The 20,839-nt window shown below is 40.2% G+C and overlaps 1 protein-coding gene across 2 annotated transcripts in view; it reads right to left on the reverse strand.

The window, feature by feature from the left end:
* The window catches only part of ABCB11 (ATP binding cassette subfamily B member 11), an 84,797-nt gene continuing 64,216 nt past the window's right edge, over nt 259-20,839 (reverse strand). For both annotated transcript variants that reach the window (XM_003133457.5, XM_013984240.2), the window contains exons 21-29: nt 20,313-20,417; nt 20,064-20,225; nt 17,065-17,268; nt 15,165-15,406; nt 11,412-11,568; nt 9,586-9,783; nt 5,118-5,324; nt 3,107-3,253; nt 259-2,144 (exon numbers count right to left, since the gene is read on the reverse strand). In XM_003133457.5, coding sequence (XP_003133505.3) covers nt 1,944-2,144; nt 3,107-3,253; nt 5,118-5,324; nt 9,586-9,783; nt 11,412-11,568; nt 15,165-15,406; nt 17,065-17,268; nt 20,064-20,225; nt 20,313-20,417 — 1,623 coding nt within the window. In that variant the 3' untranslated portion in view covers nt 259-1,943. The remainder of the gene's footprint in view (nt 2,145-3,106; nt 3,254-5,117; nt 5,325-9,585; nt 9,784-11,411; nt 11,569-15,164; nt 15,407-17,064; nt 17,269-20,063; nt 20,226-20,312; nt 20,418-20,839) is intronic.

Here is a 20,839-nt window from a genome sequence, read left to right on the forward strand (position 1 = left end):
TTATGTTCTGCCTCTCACTTGGAAAATTTTATTGTCTTGTCCTCCCCCCCAGTTTTCCAAAATTGCATTATAGTGTGCCCAGGTAGGAGTTTTATTTATATATTTGACACTTGGTGAACTCTTTCAAGTTGGATATGAATTTCCAACTTGAATAATAGGACTATTCTTGGACTATTGAATCATTTCCCCCCTCAGCTTTCTCTAAACTTTCTTTCTTGAACTGCTGTTCACTATTGCACCTCCTGGACTGTTCCTCTATTTTTTTTTTCTACTTTTCATCTCTTTTTGTCCTACCCTTAGTGAAATTTCCCCAACTTTATTTTCCAATTCTTCTTTTTTTTTCTTCTTTCTTTTCCATAAACTTGTATTAACTGGGGTTATGGGGGAGGGGGTGTTTATCACAGTAGAATCTATTCTGAAAGCATTAGAAATTATGAAAAGACTTGAGATAAGTGTCAGGTACAGCTGATGAAGCAGGTCCCTCCATCACCTAAGAAGCAATAATGTAAAATTACAGAAATCAAATCTTTCTAAGTGGTGTTGTAAAATAAACTTGCAACTTTATTTCCATACTTTTGAAGTGGTAATTCTTTCCCTTGACACTTTGCCTCTAAGAGCAATTGTTTCCCTGAATCATTTCAGGCCCTCACCAATCAGCATTTTCCCTCTCATCAATAACTTCCAAGTACCTTATTTGAAAAATAAATCAATCCATTTTTCTCACCCCACACATTCTATTCTAGGAAACTGGTGCCTCTTAACATGGAGCTTATGTTCCTCCTCTTTGAAATGTATACTTAAACAAATGGATTTTGATTCTTTTTTTTTTTTTTCAGTATTATAGGATGAGCATGTGCCTACTGCCAGCTTAATTTCCTCTCACTGGCATATTTATTCTGCAACTTACTTCTCACTGCCATTTGTCATAACTGAACTAGAAGGCTGTCCTCTACCTTCTCCTTTCCTGACTTGGCAACATCAATTCTTTGGACCTAATTAGTTAACCAGTTAAACCACTTGTGAGGTTATTTATCAGGAAACACTGGACCAGAGACATTACATAAGACACCTCCATATACAACAGCTCAGGCTTAATTTGTAGGCAGGATTTCATTTGTTGGCCATGGGAAGAAAACACTTATACAAGGTAAAACTCATTATTTTCATTTCATGCTGGGATTTGGAGAAACAAAGGACAACAACCAATGTGGAGGGGGTGGGGAGGGGTACGAGGCCAGGGGTAGAGCCCCTTATTCCAGCCACATGGGCAGAATCTAGTTCAGCAAATGGGAACTTCACCAACTACGTATACACCTTGAATCTATAAATCAGTGCCTCTAACTGGTAAGCCCCTTCCAATACTTGTTTTTTCTGTCCCTCTAAGCCTGAAAACATCTAGAATATCAAAGCCGTCCTTGTCCTTGTCTCATCCTTCCAAATGAATGGATCTGCTTTCATGTCCAAGAAAACTTTAGCCAAGAAATACGGTTGGCCTTCAGTCCTTCTGTTCTTCTCCACATGACCTTGGTCCAGTTCGGTAAACCCTTGCTGGGTGCCCATTCTAGACCAAGCTCTGTGTACACTGAGGGTTCAAAAGTGCAATGGATGGTCCTCTGCCCCTGAGGAGTTCAAAGTCTCATTTCCCCCACAACTCGCATAGTAATTGGGACTGGCTCCTCATGGAGAAAGTGCTGGGTGAGGGCTGAGCAGATGCTGGACACTGGATTTTCACTGCCACTGATCCCCATTTCTTTCATTTTCTACATACAGACATATAAAACTAAATTATCACTGAAGATCACTCGAAATTAGCTCAGATTCCAATCTCTGACAATGTCTGTAAAAGTAAAATATCATTATTTATGCTTAAAGAAAAAAAAAAGTAATCCACAGCACTCCTGTAATTGGTGTAATTGGTCTGTGCATGAAGTTCTCAAGTCAGATCAACTGATGGGGGCTCCTGTGGTGACTAGTTTGTAGTAGGCTCCTTTCTTGGCCATCAGTTCTTCATGGGTCCCCTTTTCAGTCACCATCCCCTGTGACATGACGGCAATGATATCTGAGTTCCGGATGGTGGACAGACGATGGGCAATGACAATGCAGGTCCGACCTTCTCTGGCTTTGTCCAGCGCAACCTGCACCGTCTGCAGAGAAAAGATGGAAAGGTTGAGGCAATCACGCATGCTTGCTCCCTGGCCCACCATGGTGAGAGTTCTGCCTCATACCACCTGAGTAACATTGTTGTATTCAGGGGTTAAGCCCAAAGGCTTGACAGGAGAGAGAGGATTAAATATTTACTGAATGCAATGCATCAGTGACTCACATTGCACTCCATAGGCTGAAAAATTTCAGTGAAGCAAAAAGGAACCAGTCTACGAGATCACTAATAATTTTACAATACCTGATGGTCTAGTTTTCTAAAATGAAACCAAGGAAACAAAGAAAGGTAGCAGTTAAGTGCTCATTCCTGACAGTGTGCTTCATGAAGGACCTTTCAGCTCTCTCCAAAATGGAATCCTGAGTTTTAAAAAAAATTTTATTGGAGTATAACTGACTTACCATGTTGTGTTAATTTCAGGTGTACAGCAAAGTGAATCAGTTATATAGATACATATATCCCTTCTCTTTCAGATGGAATCCTGATTTTTAAGGAGTTAATTATAAATGGTAAATTTCATAACTGTGTTTTGCCTGATTGCATTTCCTTTCATGCAAACTGCACATCAGACACTGCCTCTTATTTTGTGTTCTATGCTTCCCACCTATTCTGCCACCGAACTTTAGAACTATAAAATATGAAATGCCTAACAGATGGTCTGGATTACTTAATTTTACTTGGGAAAATTTTACTTTTGCTCTTGAAAAAAACAGCACCTAACCCAGAGAATCGTATAAACAATTCTTATTTTAAAGTTAATATATCTTATTTGAAGCAATCCTATTTTAAATCATTTTCTCTAGACTATTGCCTTTTGGCTCTACAAAGTGGTGGCAATTTCTACTGTTAATGAATCAGAAAATTGAAAGTACTGCCATTTTATAAGAACAAATATTTCAGCAAAACATCACATATAGTGATCTAAGATATTAGAAAATCAATACTTACCTTTTCGCTTTCTGTGTCTAGGGCAGAAGTAGCTTCATCTAGCAGCAAGATTTTCGGATCTCGTACGATGGCCCGAGCAATAGCAATTCGTTGTTTCTCCCCTCGAGAGAGTTGAGACCCCTGGGACCCAACATTAGTTTCATATTTCTGGAAAAAGTGTGGTACGTTAGAGAACCAGAAACAGCCATAGCTCCTATGCTATATGGAGCCTACATCCATGACCCCTCTAGAGTTAAGCCATTTGTTGTTTTTTGAAATCGGGCATAATTTCTATAATGGATGTCAAATCCATTTAAGAATATAAGAGAACTATGGAGTTTGTGACCTTTTGTGTGAGGAAAAGGGGGCTTTGTATCCCTCTCTGCCTTTCTTTTAGGTTTGCATTTTTTATCTCTTTCTCCTATGTATGAGATTTAAGATTCCTGGCTTCCAAACTCCTGACTGGAAGATCTCTCCAAGACAGAATGCTCCTCGGCATGCAAGGGCCTTTTGAGAGGTCCCCTTGTTAAGGCAGCATCATTCTGGAATACAAACTAGCTTTGAATTTCCACTCTTGCCGCTTACCAGCTCGGTGATTATGAACAAATTATTTAAATTTCAGTGAGCAGCAAACTCATCTGAAAAATGCAGATCTTAATAAGTAGTTCACATGATTGTTGTTTTGAATGAAATTATGAGGAAAATCCCTAGCTAGATGCCCACATGAAAAAAAGAAAGTTACATTCATGGCGTATTTACTGTGCACCAGGTGTTGTGCTAACTATTCTAGTCAGACTATCATTTAAGGTTCAAAGAAATCCTTTTTCTCCCTATTTTATAGACTGATAAGAAAGTTGTGCAAAGAAAAGCAAAAAGCGGTCAAGGTGAAATCTAAATCCAGGTGTATCCGGCTTCTGAGTCCTTGCCCTTGATCGCTAATCTACCCTGCCTCCCTTGCTTCTGGACAAGCTCTCAGCTGAGCCAATGAGATTCCTGACAACCTACTATTCCTTATGGAGAGAAAGCTCTCAATGAAAGGTATTAAGGAGAAGCCTTTATAAGAAAGAGGTAATAAGCCAATTCTAAACCAGTGTCAGGAAATGAGTAAATGCTCAACAAAAACTTGTGGATTAAATGCATCTTCCAGGAGATACACAAGCTTTGCTATTCCTTCTCAAAGCAATAAATAGTAATTTCCAGATGCATGTGGATCAGGCTGTGCAAGATTAGAACCAGGCCCAGGTCAAACCAGGAGCCCTTGTGAAAAGAACAGAGGGACAAAGCCCACCACAAAATTTATAAACATAATCCCTCACCAAGAAAAGTGATTTCCCAGTAATATTTAAAAGAAAGAAGTGGAAAAGCTTAAAGATAATATTCGGCTCCTAAAAGTCAATTTCCACCTCTTAATTTTGTGATCAACCACCAAGAGAAAAGCTTGGTGGGTGAAAAAATGCAGAGTATTTTTTCATATTAGTATATGGCAGTACACTCAAACTTGGCTCTGGGAAAGTGAGAGACTCCAAGGCAGATGTGATCCATTTTGCCAAGTACAGTCCTTGCTGCCAAGTAATGACATGATGACAATAATAACAGCAGCAGCTTTCTTCGTGTGGCTATTATGCATAGTCTTCCATTTTAAGATATTTTTTGCATCTTGCAGATGACTGAGTCTCAGAAAAGTAATTGTCCCAAAGTTACAGAAGTGACTTCATACTATGATTCAAATCAATGTCTGCTCCAAATCTCAGGATATTTTTCCCCATTATGCTAGGCTGATGCTCAACGGAGTACTACTGTTGGGACAAGTTCAAGAGCATCCTTTGTGTTGGATAATGTATTACTTTCCAAAATGAAAGAGTTTGTTGATGAAGGACAGTTATTTTGCTTTAAAGACTGAGACAATCCCAGGCCCTGGGAAATAAGTTGTGCTGTCTTTGACCTTCTTGAGCCACAGTCATAATACTTTTTGGTCACTCTACCTCTGTCCATCCCCATCTCCCACAGGGGACAGCTCTGATTTGGCACCCACCTCTGGGAGTGACATGACAAAGTCATGCAGCTGAGCCTGCTTTGCAGCTTCTATGACTTTTTCCGTGGGGATTTCTTTGGTGTTGTCCCCATACTTGATATTATCCATTATGCTGCAGGCAAACAACACCGGTTCCTGGGAAACAATTCCAATGTTGGAGCGGAGAAACTGGACATTTATGTTTTTGCTGTCATGCCCGTCTATCAGCTGCCAATAGAAGTGACAACCAGGACACTGAGTTTTAGATTCCAGTCATGAGCAACGTTCATAGCTTAGAATTACTGTTAGGTGAGACATTTGCTTTGCTTAAAAGACAGCAATCCCAGGACTCTTGGAAATAGATTTTGTGGCCTTGGACCCCTGGAGATGGGGCCGGTCAGAGGATCCATAACCCACTGAGCGAGCCAGGGATCCAACCTGCATCCTCATACATACTAGTTGGGTTCATGACCACTAAGCCACAATGAGAACTCATTTTTTTTTTTTTTTAATATCTCATCTTTGGTGCAGCACATTCTCTACAAGTATGCAGAATTGCTCAGTTTTGAGACTCCATGGGTTAAGAAATGGGATTTCCTATGTAAAGCTATTGGGCAATATAAGACTCAAACCAGAGTTCCTGTCGTGGTGCAGCGGAACGAATCAGACTAGGAACCATGAGGTTGCAAGTTCGATCCCTGGCCTCGCTCAGTGAGTTACAGATCCAGCGTTGTGGTGAGCTGTGGTGTAGGTCACAGACATGGCTCGGATCTGCTGCTGCAGTGGCTTTGGGGTAGGCCCACAGCTTCAGCTCTGATTAGACCCCTAGCCTGGAAACCTCCATATGCTGCAGGTGCGGCCCTAAAAAGACAAAAAGACAAAAAATTAAAAAATTTTAAAAAAGGAATCAAACCTGTTTCATTTATTTCATTGAGACTAACTTCTGAAAAATTAAGAGAACAGACCAAAGTAAGAAAGGAGGAATTTATTTACTTAGTCAAACAACAAACATGTATTGAATTACCTGCTACAAAGGCACCATGCTAGGCAGTCTTTTGTATGCCATAGAAAGAAAAAATAATCTCTTTTTTCTAGGAATTCATGGTCTAGGTAGGCAGTTTAGAACAGGAACTCAAATATCTACCATTTGGCATCTTTCAGTTAAAAGCCTCAGAACAGGAAAGATACAGTATATCTAACAGACTACTTAAAGTACTTAGCCCTAGGATTTCAGAAAAAGATTCTGTTTAATGGTGTGAATACATTATATTTTAGATAATTTCTTGGCAGTGTAAAAACAAACAAACACACACTATTAGAAAAAAATATATAAGGCATTCCTCAACAAATTATCCCTCATTTATCTTCCTCAATGATTTTCCATAGTACTTGCAGACTGCAAAGAACAATTTAATACTTAATTAAATACTGTTTGCCAACCATTGTTAAGTGTGCTAGAACTGTAACCTCCCAGGAGACAGAAGACATGCTTCATGCTCCTTAGAATTTCCCCCAGGCCTAATGCAGTAACAGGCACATCATAGGAATTCAATTAAATGTTGAAAATGCTGGATGCCTGTATTCATCAGCTTCCTTAAGAGCAAAGAGAATTTTCAAAAATTATATTAAAGGTGGTATTTCCTCTACTGAAAAACGTTTGTAGAAATGCTTTACAATGATATAACTAAATATATTGTGTCTATGAAATGCAAGGTCTCATTGATTTCTTCTCGGGCATTGCTTCCTTCCTGCAGCCAGAACATTCACTGAGGACACTCTGAGAAATATCCTTAATATATGTGTTAATTGGAAGAGATCAAGCACGAAGGATTCAGGTTCCTGCATGTCATATAGTTCGCGGTCTCCTGGGTGACAGACATGATAGATCTGACATTTGGGGAAACTGGACGCTTTCCTTTGCAGAGATCAGACTCCCAGTGCGATGGACTTTCTAGGTTTGTCAATCACCGAATACTTTCAAGCAAATTAAAATTTCTAAAGTTCTTCTAAAATTAATAACAGAAGTGAATATAAACTATAAATAATCAACTCTTACTCCTAACTTTCAAAATTTCCTGGATTCCACAACTATGTGTTTGCTTGTGTCCTTACTTTGACTTAAACAAGGGAAACTTCAGTTGCCTCTTTCAAGGATCTCTCAGCATTTCTCCTCATCATGTTATCTGTCCTCATAAGGAAAATTATACTATCCAGGGATATCAGAAAGGCCATTTTCAAAATACTAGGATTAAATAATCCATCAATTATGGGATACAGTAAAACATTTTTGACTCACGCCTTTGAATCACTTCATAGAAAACTACTTGCAGAGGCACTCCAACAAAATGAGAGGGAAACCCAAAGAAAGAGGAAGATATAGGAACCAGGAATGTAACTAATTCAAAAGATATTTCAAAAAAATTTCAGGTCAACACTTGTTCAGCAGGTGTAATTAATCCAGGCAGCAGCAAAAATGAGGGAGAGAAGCAGGTTCCTCAGAATAGGTATCATCAGGATTAGAGACATTGGAAGAACCCACAGATTTTATAAAGGCATAGAATGCAAGGGGGGCAAAGAAATCTTTCAAAAAACAATCAATAAAGAAAATAAAGGCATTCCACTTGTGGCTCAGCAGTGTAAGAACCCAACTAGTATCCATGAGGATGTGGGTTCGATCCCTGGCCTTGTTCAGTAGGTTAACAATCCAGCGTTGCCACAAGCTGCAGTGTAGGTCGCAGATACAGCTTGGATCCTGTATTGCTGTCGCTGCGTCTTAGGTCAGCAGCTGAAGCTCCAATTTGGCCCCTAGCCTGGGAACTTCCATGTGCTGTGGGTGAGGCCCTAAAAAGAGAAAGAAAGGAAGAGAGGAAGATGAAAGAAAGAAAGCAAGAAAGGAAGGAAGGAAAAGAAAAGAAAGAAGGGAGGGAGAGAGGAAAGAAAAAGAAAGGGAAAATGTAATGCCAATATACCTCACTACTTAACTATGGGGATGAGAAATATTTACATAATCATAATAAAAGTTAATAGATTTTCAGCTTGTAGAATCAGCCTAGAGTGAAAGCATGAAAGATAACAAAGTTATAAACAAAAGGTAAGCATTATATGTTCTTGATAATATAAAAGTATACTTACTAGGACCTGAGAGGTAAAAATACTTACTAGGACGTGAGAGGTAAAAAGACAGATGAAGAGGAGAAAATATAGGTAGAATCGCTGATGTTCTCAGCTTAGACAATGAGAATTCAAGAGACGTTTCTTAAAATTTGTGGTTGCCTGGGGCAAGGGGATTGAGCGAAGAATTGGGAGTTTGGGATTAGCAGGTGCAAAGTATTATATATCAGACAGATGAAACAAGGCGCTACTATGTAGCACAGGAAACTATATTCAATATCCTGTTGATAAACCATAATGGAAAAGAATACACACACACACACACAGTCACGCACACACGTAAATTGAATCACTTTGCTGTACAGCAGAAATTGACACATTGTAAATCAATGACACTTCAATAAATTTTTAAGTGTAAAAAAAGAGATGTTATCTATAGGTGATAGAAAAGAAACAGAAGTGTATAAGTTAAATTTACAAATAGAGGAACTTTTAAAAGTGATGTAGTATCCGTATTGGGAGGAGGTAGGTAAAAGGAGGGGGCATGGTGATTTTAGGCTAAATTTTCATCTCTTGACAACAAGTCAACAGAGGGTCTAAATTTGTTAAATCATGAAACAGCAGCATAAGCATATTATTTAGAGACACTGAGGTAATCACTGGGAGATCTAAAAATGTCAAGTGGTTAAAAATAGTTGCCTTTGAGCTGAAAAATGAGGGGTGGGGGTGGAGAGGGTGGAATAAGTGGTTGCTTTTTATTACAAATCTTTCCTATTCTATTTTGTACTCCTTCGCATATAGTAATTGGACAGGTAGGAACGAAAAGAAGAGAAAAGGGAAATTCTGTGGGAAAAAAGCAGCTAAGCAAACCACCAATTTTTCAAATATCCTTACCAAAAGTTGCTGGCAGATGGCTACCACCTGAGTTCCTGATATTATTTAGACTTAAGTTTCTTGAAGCAAGATTGTCTCCGATTTTTCATACTAAATTCCCTTTCTTACTCATTTATCATTGTGTTTCTTATCACCCCCTACTTTTTCCATTCCCAGTCATTAGTTTCCTGATTCGTCTGCACTTTCTGCTCCATTTACAGGTAAGTGAATACTTCTGTTAAATACACTCCTCTCCAGCTTTGCAGTTTTCTTTGCCTAACTGGTCAGCAGGCCATCTGGAACTGGGAAGAATATCATGCTAGAAATTGTGAGGTAGAATCAGGTCAACCAGCAAACCCCTGGGACTGGAAAGTAGACATAGGAGCAGGTGGCCAAGACAAGTACTTTGGAGTGAGCCTGGCAAGGCACAACCTTGAGCATCATGTTCAAGGGTTGAAGAAGCTCTTCAGAAAACAAAATTCTGAAAAGCCTATGCTTTGCTTACCACCTTCCCTTCATCAGGATCATAGAAACGTTCCAACAGCTGAATACTGGTGCTTTTGCCACATCCACTGCTTCCGACAAATGCCAGTGTTTGCCCTGGACGAACGGACACTGAGAGACCGTTCAAAACTTGTACATCAGGTCGGGAAGGATATTTAAATTTGCAGTCAACAAAGTCGATCTGCCCCTGGAAGTTGTCCTGTGGATGGGAAAATTGAATTATAAATGCTCCTACTAGAATCTAGAATTTTTCAATTTTTAAATGAATTTTATTATACTGATAGTTGTACAACGATCATCGCAACCCAATTTTAGAAACTTTTCATCCCAAACCCACAGTCCATCCCTCCCTGCCCCCCACCTGTCCCCTTTGGTAACCATAGTTTTTCAAAATCTGTTTCTGTTCTGCAAATAAGTTCATTTGTAGCCTCTTTTTAAAAAATTCCACATGTAAGAGATATCATATGATGTTTGTCTCTCACTGTCTGACTAACTGCCCTTAGTATGATAATTTCTAGCTCCATCCATGTTGCTGTAAACACCATTATTTCCTTCTTTTTTATGGCTGAGTAATTAGAATCTAGAATACTGAAAATGTACCTAGGTCTGAGTTTTAAAGCCCTGCTTAAGGTCCTTTCAACACCATGCTGCCAAAGTGCAAAGTGTAAAGACAGTGACTTAATGAAATGGCATTCTATTCCTTATTCTAGCAGATGTAGAATAAAGGGAAGCTTGAGCAGTGAATTTAAAGATATTTGATCTCTTATTCCCATTCTAACCTAAAGGGATTTCCTTGTCATTCATTCTTTGACATTCTGAATGGAAGAGAATAGCTAGAAGGTATGATTACATCACAGGAGCCAGTAACTGTGCAAACTCCTATAGTTCTGTTTCCCTGAAGATTTAAAATATTAGCATTGCACTTGGAATGACTTACACAGAAAGTTACTCCAGCCCTGTATTGCATAGGTTAATAACTTCAGTTGTACTGTCAGGAGTGTGAACTCTAAAAATGGATAGAAATTTAATAAACCACACAGAGACTTGACTTTTATTGAGCTGAAGGAGAAATAGGGCATTTGACGAATTTAAAAAGTTTTTTGGGAGTTCCCTGGTGGCACAGGGGGTTAAGGATCTGGCATTGTCACTGCTGTGGCTCGTGCCCCTGCTGTGGTATGAGTTAGATCCCTGGCCCAGGAAATTCCATATGTGGCAGGGCACATTAAGGAAAAAGAAAAAAAAAGATATCTGAATTTAGTTAACTTTACTAGGTTTTAGGTTTGTTTTGCTCTTTTAAATGTACTTGGATTTTAAAAATTAAGCAGTGAAGAGTAAAAAACACCTGTAGAGACTACCAATTAGAAAAAAGTTATTTCATTGAGATCAAATCAATTTTCTGGGGTCCACATGAGCTCATATGGAATCCAGATAAACATGAATTAAATCAGTATTAGGTGGACAGGAAAAACTGGTTTCTCTTCATTCCATATAGAAATATCAGCGGAAATCACGGTGGTTGGCTAGGGCTCAAAAGACACGTAACTTCTTTCATTCCAGAACAAAGTGTGTTTTATATTACACAGAATTTAGCATTCACTAGATATACTCGAAATGTCAGCTTTATGGATAATTTTTAGTGCTAATGTACTTCATTCCTTTACATTTATAAATCTACTGTCTGTCCATTGTGGGTGTACATGAATGAACCCATACACTGCAGAATTTAGAAGCTGAGTGGTCTTGAATAACCAGCCCCAGTGGTTGTTCTGCACACATAAGAAGCACAACCCTCCCCCACTGCCTTCCTACCCCCACCTCAGTACTTACCCATCTTTCACCTGCACTACTGTACACCCTGATGGCGGGTCGTCTGTCCAGCAGTTGGAAAAAGCGTGCAGCTGAGATTTTAGCTTTGGCGTAACTCGGGGTATAAGAGGAGGCTCTCCCAAGAGCTGTCGCACTCAGCACAACTGAAGAGATCACTCTGCAAGCGGACAGACACCCAGGTAGAGGGAATGTGATGGGGTTGGCGTGATGGTCTAAGAGGCAGGAAGGACTGGGGGACTGGCCCTGGAAAGGACTGGGCATCCCTGAGCAGACCCCTTCGAACTTGTCTGGAAATGGGAGGTCGGAGAGATTAGCAGTTTTCAAACTGTGTTTGGAGGTGAAAGGGTGGGAGAAGGATTGAAGAAGAGGAGCTCAGACCTCCAAACCCTGCTTCCACTACAACAGCCTTTTCAAAGATTTGAGGAAAAAAAAAAAAAAAAAGACTTCTTGGGGGGAAAAAAGAAAGAAGGGAGGCTTGAAAGATCACCAGATTGGGTTGAATTTTTACAATGTTCACATTCTATGGAATATACATATATATATGTGTGTGTGTGTGTATGACTGGGTTACTTTGCTGTGCAAAAGAAAATCAGCACAATATTGTAAATCAGCTATAATAAAAAAAAAAACATTCCATGAATTGGTGATCAATGTGTGAAAGATGATGACTGCGGACAAAAGCATCAATTCGGTACCAAGCAGGCATGTAGTTCATGCTTCAGAAAGCATGAGAAAGATGCAATTGCCTATAGCCTTCCACTTGTCCCAGCAGCAACACGTGCATAATTAATGAGCAAATGAGTGAATGAATAAACAGATGGTAACCATGGTAAGAGATAGCCCTTTTGCTGTATGGACTAGGCTATGAGGGGCGCCCAGAAGTTGTTCCCCTGCACTGCCCTGCACAGAGGGCCTGCTGAGAGGTGAGGCGGGGGACGGGGTGTCTTTGTGTGTTTTACTGCTCAATTCATAAGCAGAAATTATTTTATGCCAGACTTGTAAACCCAAACATCTCCAGGAGCCCAGTCTAAAGCTTAAAGCAATGACAAGCATCTGGAGATGATCTTTCATTTTTTAAAGAGAAGCCAGAAATCAGGAGTTTTCTGTAGTTTCCCAATTTTCACATGCTGGCAAATGATTCTTAAAAATCTTGCATAAGTTAAATAAGTCAACAGTTCCTGATTTCTGATTTGGGTTAGTAGCTCTAAATATGAAAATTTAGAAAAGAACTTTCCTGGTTGGAGTGGGTTTAGCGAGGTAGGAGAAAAAAATATCTTCTCTATTTCTAAAAGAAGATAGAAGACTGGAAGACAGAATTCATGGTTTGAAAAGAGATTTCTAGTGGCGTGCATTTTCCTAATGCCCTCCAAGGCTCTCTCAGACTGTCTCTCCTTCATCCTTCCCAGGCCCCCCATCCCATCACACCACCCTCATACACATGTGCACCCAGTCCCTTGGAAATGGGAGAAACTAGACTCAAAGCTAATTTTATTAAAAGAGCAGACTCCAGCTATAAAAAAAGGAACATAGGAGTTTCGTTTGTGGCTCAGCAATAAAGAACCCAGCTAGTATCCATGAGAACTTGGTTTCATCCCAGGCCTTGCTCAGGGGGTTAAGGATCCAGCATTGCCCTGAGCTGTGGCATAGGCCGCAGATGCTGCTCAGATCTGGTGTTGATGTGGCTGTGGCTGTGGCTGTGGCCTGCAGCTACAGCTCCAATTCAACCCCTAGCCTGGAAATCTCCATATGCCACTGCTAAAAAAGACAAAAAAAAAAAAAAGAAAAGAAATGAATATAATTCCCCTGTCCTGATCTTTGCTCTCCCTACCTAGGAGGAGTCAGCTAGAGACTTGCCTTCTTTGTAAGAAGTAGAATTCACGTAAAGTAGTTCTAAGAGTTCTCATCATGGTGCAGTGGTTAACAAATCCGACTAGGAACCTTGAGGTTGTGGGTTCAATCCCTGGCCTTGCTCAGTGGGTTAAGGATTCAACATTGCCATGAGCTGTGGGGTAGGCCTCAGACTCAGCTCGGATCTCAAGTTGCTGTGGCTGTGGTGCAGGTCGGCGGCTGCAGCTCCAATTAGACCCCTAGCCTGGGAACCTCCATATGCCACTGTTGTGGCCCTAAAAAGACCAAAAAATAAAAATAAATAAAGTAGTTCTATAAACCATCTTATTCAAGGCCTCTAGATTATCCCAGCATCAACCAGTATGGTAGACTTCGAAGAGGCTTAATTTATCCTATTCTTCTGTATGCACACCCCTTTGCAATGTGACTTTTTTACTCCTCTGTGATAAGGTGATTTATAGTAAGAAATATATATTTGGTCTTCTGTCAATTCCTGGCACAGAACTCCTAAACCCTTGAAATCTCCTAAATTTCGAGAGGATTGAGTTGCCTTTTGCTATGTTAATGAAGTGACACATGTGAAAACCCAAGATGACCTGTGGATGGGGCCTGGTTACCAAGAGAGATTAGAGAGGTGGCATTTCAGTCCCTTCCAGACCTCAGAGGAGGGAAAAGGGGCTGGAGAGTGAGTTCAACCACCAGTGGTCAGTGATTAAACTAGTCAGGCCTATGTAATGGAGCCTCCATAAAAACCTAGGTGGACAGAGTTCAAAGAGCTTCTGGATTGGTGAACACAGGGCAATTTGGGGAGAGTGGAACTCCTAGAGAGGGTGTGAAAACTCCTTGCCTTATGCCTCTCTTCCATCTGGCTGCTCCTAAGTTGCATCCTTCTGTGTGTGTGTGTGTGTGTGTGTGTGTGTGTGTGTGTGTGTGTGTGTGTGTGTGTGTGTGTGTCTTTTTAGGGCCACACCGGAGGCACATGGAGGGTCCCAGGCTAGGTGTCAAATCGGAGCTACAGCTGCCAGCCTATGCCATGGCTCAGAGCAATGCTGGATCCCTTATCCCACTGAGCGAGGCCAGGGATTGAACCTGGAACCTCATGGTTCCTAGTCGGATTCATTTCCACTGTGCCATGACGGGAACTTCCTGAGTTGGGTCCTTTTGTAACAAACTGGTAATCCGGTAAGCAAAATGTTCCTCTGAGTTCTGCGAGCCACTTTAGCATATTAATCAAAGCTGAGGATGAAGTCATGGGAATATTCCATCTCTCTAGCTTGCTGGTCAGAGTGCAGGTGATAAACTGGACCTGCATGGAGGGTTGGGAGAGGGGCCGTCTTGCAGGACTGAGGCCTTAACCTGTGGGAGGATCCAATACTACCTCCAGGTAGATGGTGTCAGAATAAATTGAATTGCAGGACATCCATCAGGAGTCAGTGTGGTGAGTGTGATTATGTGAGTATGAAAGTAAAGGAGAAACAGTTATCAGATCCTCTCATCAAATGATGGACTCCATTCCTCTTTTCTTTGAATCTGGGCTTGGTCATATGACTTTCTTTTGCCAAAGAGATACTAGAAAACGTGATAATGCAGAGGCATGGAAAGACCTGGCATGTTGGAGCTTGCAAACTTCTGCTGCACTGAGACCTCTGAGACCATACCAGGAAAGAAAACAAGCTCAGCTGGTAAGAGACCGTGTGAGACCGAAGGCCACTCAGAAGCCTGGTTGAGTCAGCCCAGGCCAGAAGAACCACTCCAACAACCTACAGAATCTTAAGAAATAATATATCTCAGCTGTTTAAGATCCAAGTTTGAGGTGGTTTGTAGGCAACAAAAGCTAATGGATGGAACAAGACTATTTCTCCCTAAAGCACTGATCTTTTAGGACTTTAGTCAGATAGTCCTCACCTGAACACATAGCTGAAATGGAGCCCCTCATTGGGAATTAAGTAACCTCCATATCTGTAGGAAGCAGAGTTAGCAACAAACACGATGCTATGGGAAAAACCAAAGCAGAATCCATAAACATTGGCTTTGCGGATGGCTGTCTTGTATGGCTTCTCCAGTTCAGACTCAAATGCTTCAATAAACTGCTTCTCCTTTCCAATTCCAGCAACAGTGCGGATATTACTAAGGGCTTCATTAGTAATCTGAAGAATGAAAAAGAGTTTTAGAAACATAAGGGCAGAGATAACTGCTTTCAGGACATGTTCAATGGTTATATGGATTAGATCTGGTGCAAGTGGGAGTTCCCATTGTGGCTCAGTGGAAATGAGTCTGACTAGCATCCATGAGGATGCAGGTTCAATCCCTGGACTTGCTCAGTGGGTTAAGGATCCGGCATTGCCGTGAGCTGTGGTGTAGGTCGAAGATGCGGCTCGGATCCTGCTTTGCTGTGGCTGTGGTGTAGGCCAGCAGCTACAGCTCGATTCTACCCCTAGCCTGGGGACCTCCATATACCATGGGTGTGGCCCTAAAAAAAAAAAAAAAAAAAAAAGATCTGGTGCAAATGCCAAAACAAAGAAGTTGCTGGAGATCAACTCAACTGGACCCTGAGATATCTTATCAGTTAAATTCAAGTTCTACTGATACTGATATGGCTTTGTTACCTCTACTTATTGAGGAAGAGGGATGGCACGCATGGTGAGCCTTAAATGCTTTTTAGCTTCTTTGTCAATTCATTTGAAATGTCTAAGATGGTATCTTTAGATGTGTCTGAGACAAAAGATTGCTTAATTTTTGATAAATTTTTTGATAAATTTAATTATATAAATTTAAAATATTAGATTCTATTTCTTAAAAAATTAATCTGGAAGTTCTCTTGCAGCTCAGCAGGTTAAGGATCCAGTGTTGTCACTGCAGCAGCTCGGGCTGCTGCTGTGGCATGGATTCAAACCCATACCTGGGGAATGGCCAAAAAAGAAAAAAAAAAATTAATCTGACCAAGTATTATGTAAAACAAGTTAAAATTGAGTATAAAGTTTATCTTTTAGTTTATACTATGAGTTTGTTTCAATTCACACTCTAGGGTAAATCATCCTTATTTCTGAATCAGGATCCTATCCTTAAAGGTACAAAGTGGACAACTTTCCACCATTGGCATACAAAATCCTTTTGGCTTCTACTTACTTGGGCAGTGTTCACATTCCTTCTTTAGAAAGACAACACCTAGTTTCTAGTAAATTTGTTAAAAAGTTAGGGTATGTATACATGTGTGTGCCTGATTTCTTATCCCTGATAAATGTCTACGTCACCATTTCTTCATTTACCCCAATAACCAGATTTAATTAGAATATACCTTTCTTAGTGCATCACTAAACCCTAACTGTATTCAAGACCTGAACTATATCATCTCAAGGTTCTCTTTGACGTGCTTCTCTAGACACTTGCCATAGATCTAGCAGACACGAAAGCAGGTGTGGAAGTTAAAAGTGTGTGCCATTAAAAAGATAACCCTTCTCTGTGTGGGTGGCATGACCTGGAGAAATGATTAACCTGACAAAAATAAACAGACAGGAAAGTGAACCATCTTTTCGTGAAAAACGAGACTACTACACCAAATTGGGATGTGGAAAGATGAACTCTGAGAGGAACTTGAACATGTAACCCTCAATGTTTGCCATACTATTTTTCCACGCCTGCTCAATCTCATAGCATCAGAGGCATATATGAAAAAGGCTAATGGGAAGTTGTAATCATGAATGTCTGTAGACTAACAGCTTTCTTGAGTCGGTTTGTACTACTCATTCTTAGTGGTCTGACAGCTACTCAGCCATAAGCAGTCTGAAAAATGGATCCATGAGATTACCTGTGCGGCGACCTCTAGAGCTTGCTTGTCATGAGTGGCAAATCCCATCAACATTCTGGTCTGTATGGCTCCCGATAAAGCCAAGAAGGGGAAGAAGCACACTATGACCAGGCTTAGCTTCCAGCTAAAGAGGAAGGCAATGATCATGGCCACAGCGATGTTAGTGAAGGAATTGACTATCATTCCGATTTGAGGTCCAGCAGCCTGCAAACCAAAAGCAGTCAACCAATCTCAGACACATAGTCTCTGACCAAACATCATTATGTGGAAAGGCAATTTTATAACAAAAAGGCTTTTAAAATTTATTATGATAAAATATACCTAACACAATATCTCTCATCTTAGCCATTCCTAAGCATACAATTCAGTGGCAATAAATACCTTCCGTAGGAGTTCCCGTCATGGCTCAGCAGAAACGAATCCAACTAGGAACCATGAGGTGGCAGGTTCGATCCCTGGCCTTGCTCAGTGGGTTAAGGATCCGGCATTGCCATGAGCTGTGGTGTAGGTCACAGACGCAGCTCGGATCTGGCGTTGCTGTGGCTCCAACGTAGGCTGGCAGCTACAGCTCAGATTGGACCCCTAGCCTGGGAACCTCCATATGCAGCAGGTGTGGCCCTAATAGGACAAAAGACAAAAACAAAAACAAAAAACCCTTCATGGAATCATCACATTTATTCCCAAAACATTTTCATCAACACTAACAAAAACTCTATACCCATTAAATATTAACGCCCCTTCCTCCCTCTCCCTAGCCCCTGTTAACCTCTAATTTCTGTTCTATGAATTTGCCTATTCTAGGTGCCACGTATAAGTGGAATCATACAATATTTATCCATCTGTGTCTAAGTTTATTTTACTAAGCATAAGGTTTTCAAAGTCTATCCATGTTACAACAGGTCTCAACATTTTATTTATTTATTTATTTATTATTTTGCTTTTTAGGGGCCTCATCCTCGGCATACAGAAGTTCCTAGACTAGAGGTCCAATCGGAGCTACAGCTGCTGGCCTACGCCACAGCCACAGCAACTTGGATCCAAGCCATGCCTGTGACCTACACCACAGCTCATGGCAACGCTGGATCCTTAACCGCTGAATGAGGCCAGGGATCGAAACTGTGTCCTCAGGGATGGTAGTCAGATTCGTTCCCCGCTGAGCCACGACAGGAATGCCCAAAATTTCATCTATCTTAAAGCTGACTGATATTCCATTATGTGTGCATGCCATATTTTGTTTACCCATTGATCTGCTGATGAACACTTGGATGGTTTTCCCGTTGGTGAATACCGGGGTTGTTTTCACCTTTTGGCCATCATGAAAAATGGTGCTATGAAAATGGATATCTATTTGTGTCCCTGTTTTCAATTCTTTTTGGATATAAACCTAGGAGGGGAATGTCTGGTCATATGGTAGTTCTATGTTTAAAAGGGAAGGATCTTTTAAATAATGAGCTGCCCTAATGCATTTGAAAGCCAGATTAATAAAAGTCCATTTTATTCACAGCTTCTTGGGAGCTCATCTATGGACTAATCTCATTTCATGGGTGTCAGAGCTAGAACCATCAGTGTGAGATTAATTCTAGTGATAATGAGTAACCTATAAAGCTCCTTGCAGATTGAAGTTTGCAAAAATAGAAGAAATGAGATTATGGCCTCTTTATTTAATCTAAAGCCAAGAGTAAGGTGAACTAGACACTAGAATACTCAGATGATGAGAATAAAACTGATACAAACTTTCTTTAAGCAGTAAGAAATGCATATTAAAAATCTTTCAAAATGATTATACATTTTGATCCAGTGATTACATTTTGAGAACTAAAAAAATAGTCAAGGGTATGCCAAGCTTGATGTAAAATGATATAAATTGCTTATAAGAAGGGGGAAAAAAAACAGAGAAAAAAATCTAAATGGGGAATTCTTAAAAAAAATGATGATACACTAAAATGATGAATTATGCAATAATCTAAAAATTCATTGTAAAAGAATATATAAGGACCAAAATATGATCACATCATATTGTTTCAGGAGTAAAAAGAAAGATTAGAAAATAAATGTAGAGTGTGGCTTAAAGTCTGTGAGGAAATACATGTATACAAAGAAAAGGCCTAGAATAATTAAAATGAAAACTTCACAGGGATTTTCCTCTCAGTCAGATGTTTCAATGCTCCTTCAAAATTCTCCATACCATTGTCCATATTGTTGGTTGAAATGAGAGAAGTCGAGATATATGGTAGAACACGATCAATCCAGCAAGCTTTTTCTTCCAAGAACCTTACAGACAAACCATGACTTTTCTTTTTCCTCTTTTTCTTATTTGCATAGAAAGTGGTGGAGGTGTTGGGAGGCAAACTGAACTCTCATCCTTTTAATCCAAATGCCTGGTTCTACGAAGGTATTGCCTCCCCTTGTACACGTGTGTAAGTCCCCTGAACAAGGCTGCAGGTTCTGGGATTTAGAAGCTACAGCTTAGTCTCCCTTCTTCAGAAAGGCAGCCCTTTGAATAATTTGTCAGGATTCTAAACAGCAGTCATTTACAGCTTTCCCTCAGTTTCAGGCTCCACTGTCAGAATAGCATCTCTTTTCCCAAAACTGACTACACTCCAGTCACTTGCAGAAGGAGGCTTTTCTCCTCACACTCTTTGCTTCCGCCCTCTAGGGGGCGCTATTATGTCTCCTGAAATCTGAACCTCTGAGGCTAAAAAGAACAATCTGAGAAAGGAGTCTTGGGAATGTTCTTCTCAATTGCTAGGCTCAGAGGAAATCCAAAACCCAAACAGACTTTCATTCATGCCGGAACACTGATTCTGGGAAGCGCCTCAAAGATACTATGCTTTAGTGGCTGTTTGTTAGCTTCAAAAATGGGTGGATATCTGGCTCTGGGGTATCCCAATCCTGTGAGTTCCCATTCCACAGAAAAATATGGAGGTGATTATCAGAAGACGCAAAGGAAAGAAAGTCTACTCCAGTTACTACATCCCTGGTTTCCCCCCACATCTTACCCCTTGAACTTGAGAAGCATCTGTAGCAAGCCTTGTTGTCAGTGCTCCAGGGCTATTTCTGAGGTCATCAAACCAGCCAATCTCTTGCCCTAACATTGCTCTGAAGCCCAATTTACGTAGCCTTTTTGTGAGGAGTTCCCCGGATTTAGCAAAAGCATATCCCTAAAACATAAAGGAGTCTTGAGTGATATTTTAGCATGAAAACAGGGAAAACAGCTAAATCACTTAATGAAAAATAAAATTCCTTACCTGCAGAAATTGAGTGCAAAAAGATACACAGCCTATTGCTACAAAGAGCAGGCACACACCATGGATCTGTGATCTTTGTTCTTCCTTATCAAGAAGTGAAAAAGTCTTTGCAAGATAGGAAGCAAGAAAATTATTATTACCAACAATAGCAAAAGAAATCAATTCAAATATGGTTAAAAGAAATTTCTCTTAAGCATTGGGTTAAAAACTGCTTAATTTTAAACATTTTCAAGCACTAGCAATTAAACCAAAGATAACAATGAATATATGTACTTTAATTCTCTGTGAGGAAGGAAGGCTGGGGAATGAAAACCAGTGGTTATGATTTATAGAATTTTTGTCTTGTTTCTTTGCCTGATGTAGGCAATTGTGTTCGCTTTTCTTTGCTACAGATGAAAAATATGATGAAATGCCTCAAATTCTTTATGTAATCAGGCAAGGAAAAAAGGAAAGGAAGGAAGGAAAGAAAGGAGGAAGAAAAAAGGGGGAGAAAATATTTAAGAATCTAAAACTATTATTCTGGGACA

Source organism: Sus scrofa, chromosome 15 (genome assembly GCF_000003025.6).
Source record: "Sus scrofa isolate TJ Tabasco breed Duroc chromosome 15, Sscrofa11.1, whole genome shotgun sequence".
NCBI lineage: Eukaryota > Metazoa > Chordata > Mammalia > Artiodactyla > Suidae > Sus > Sus scrofa.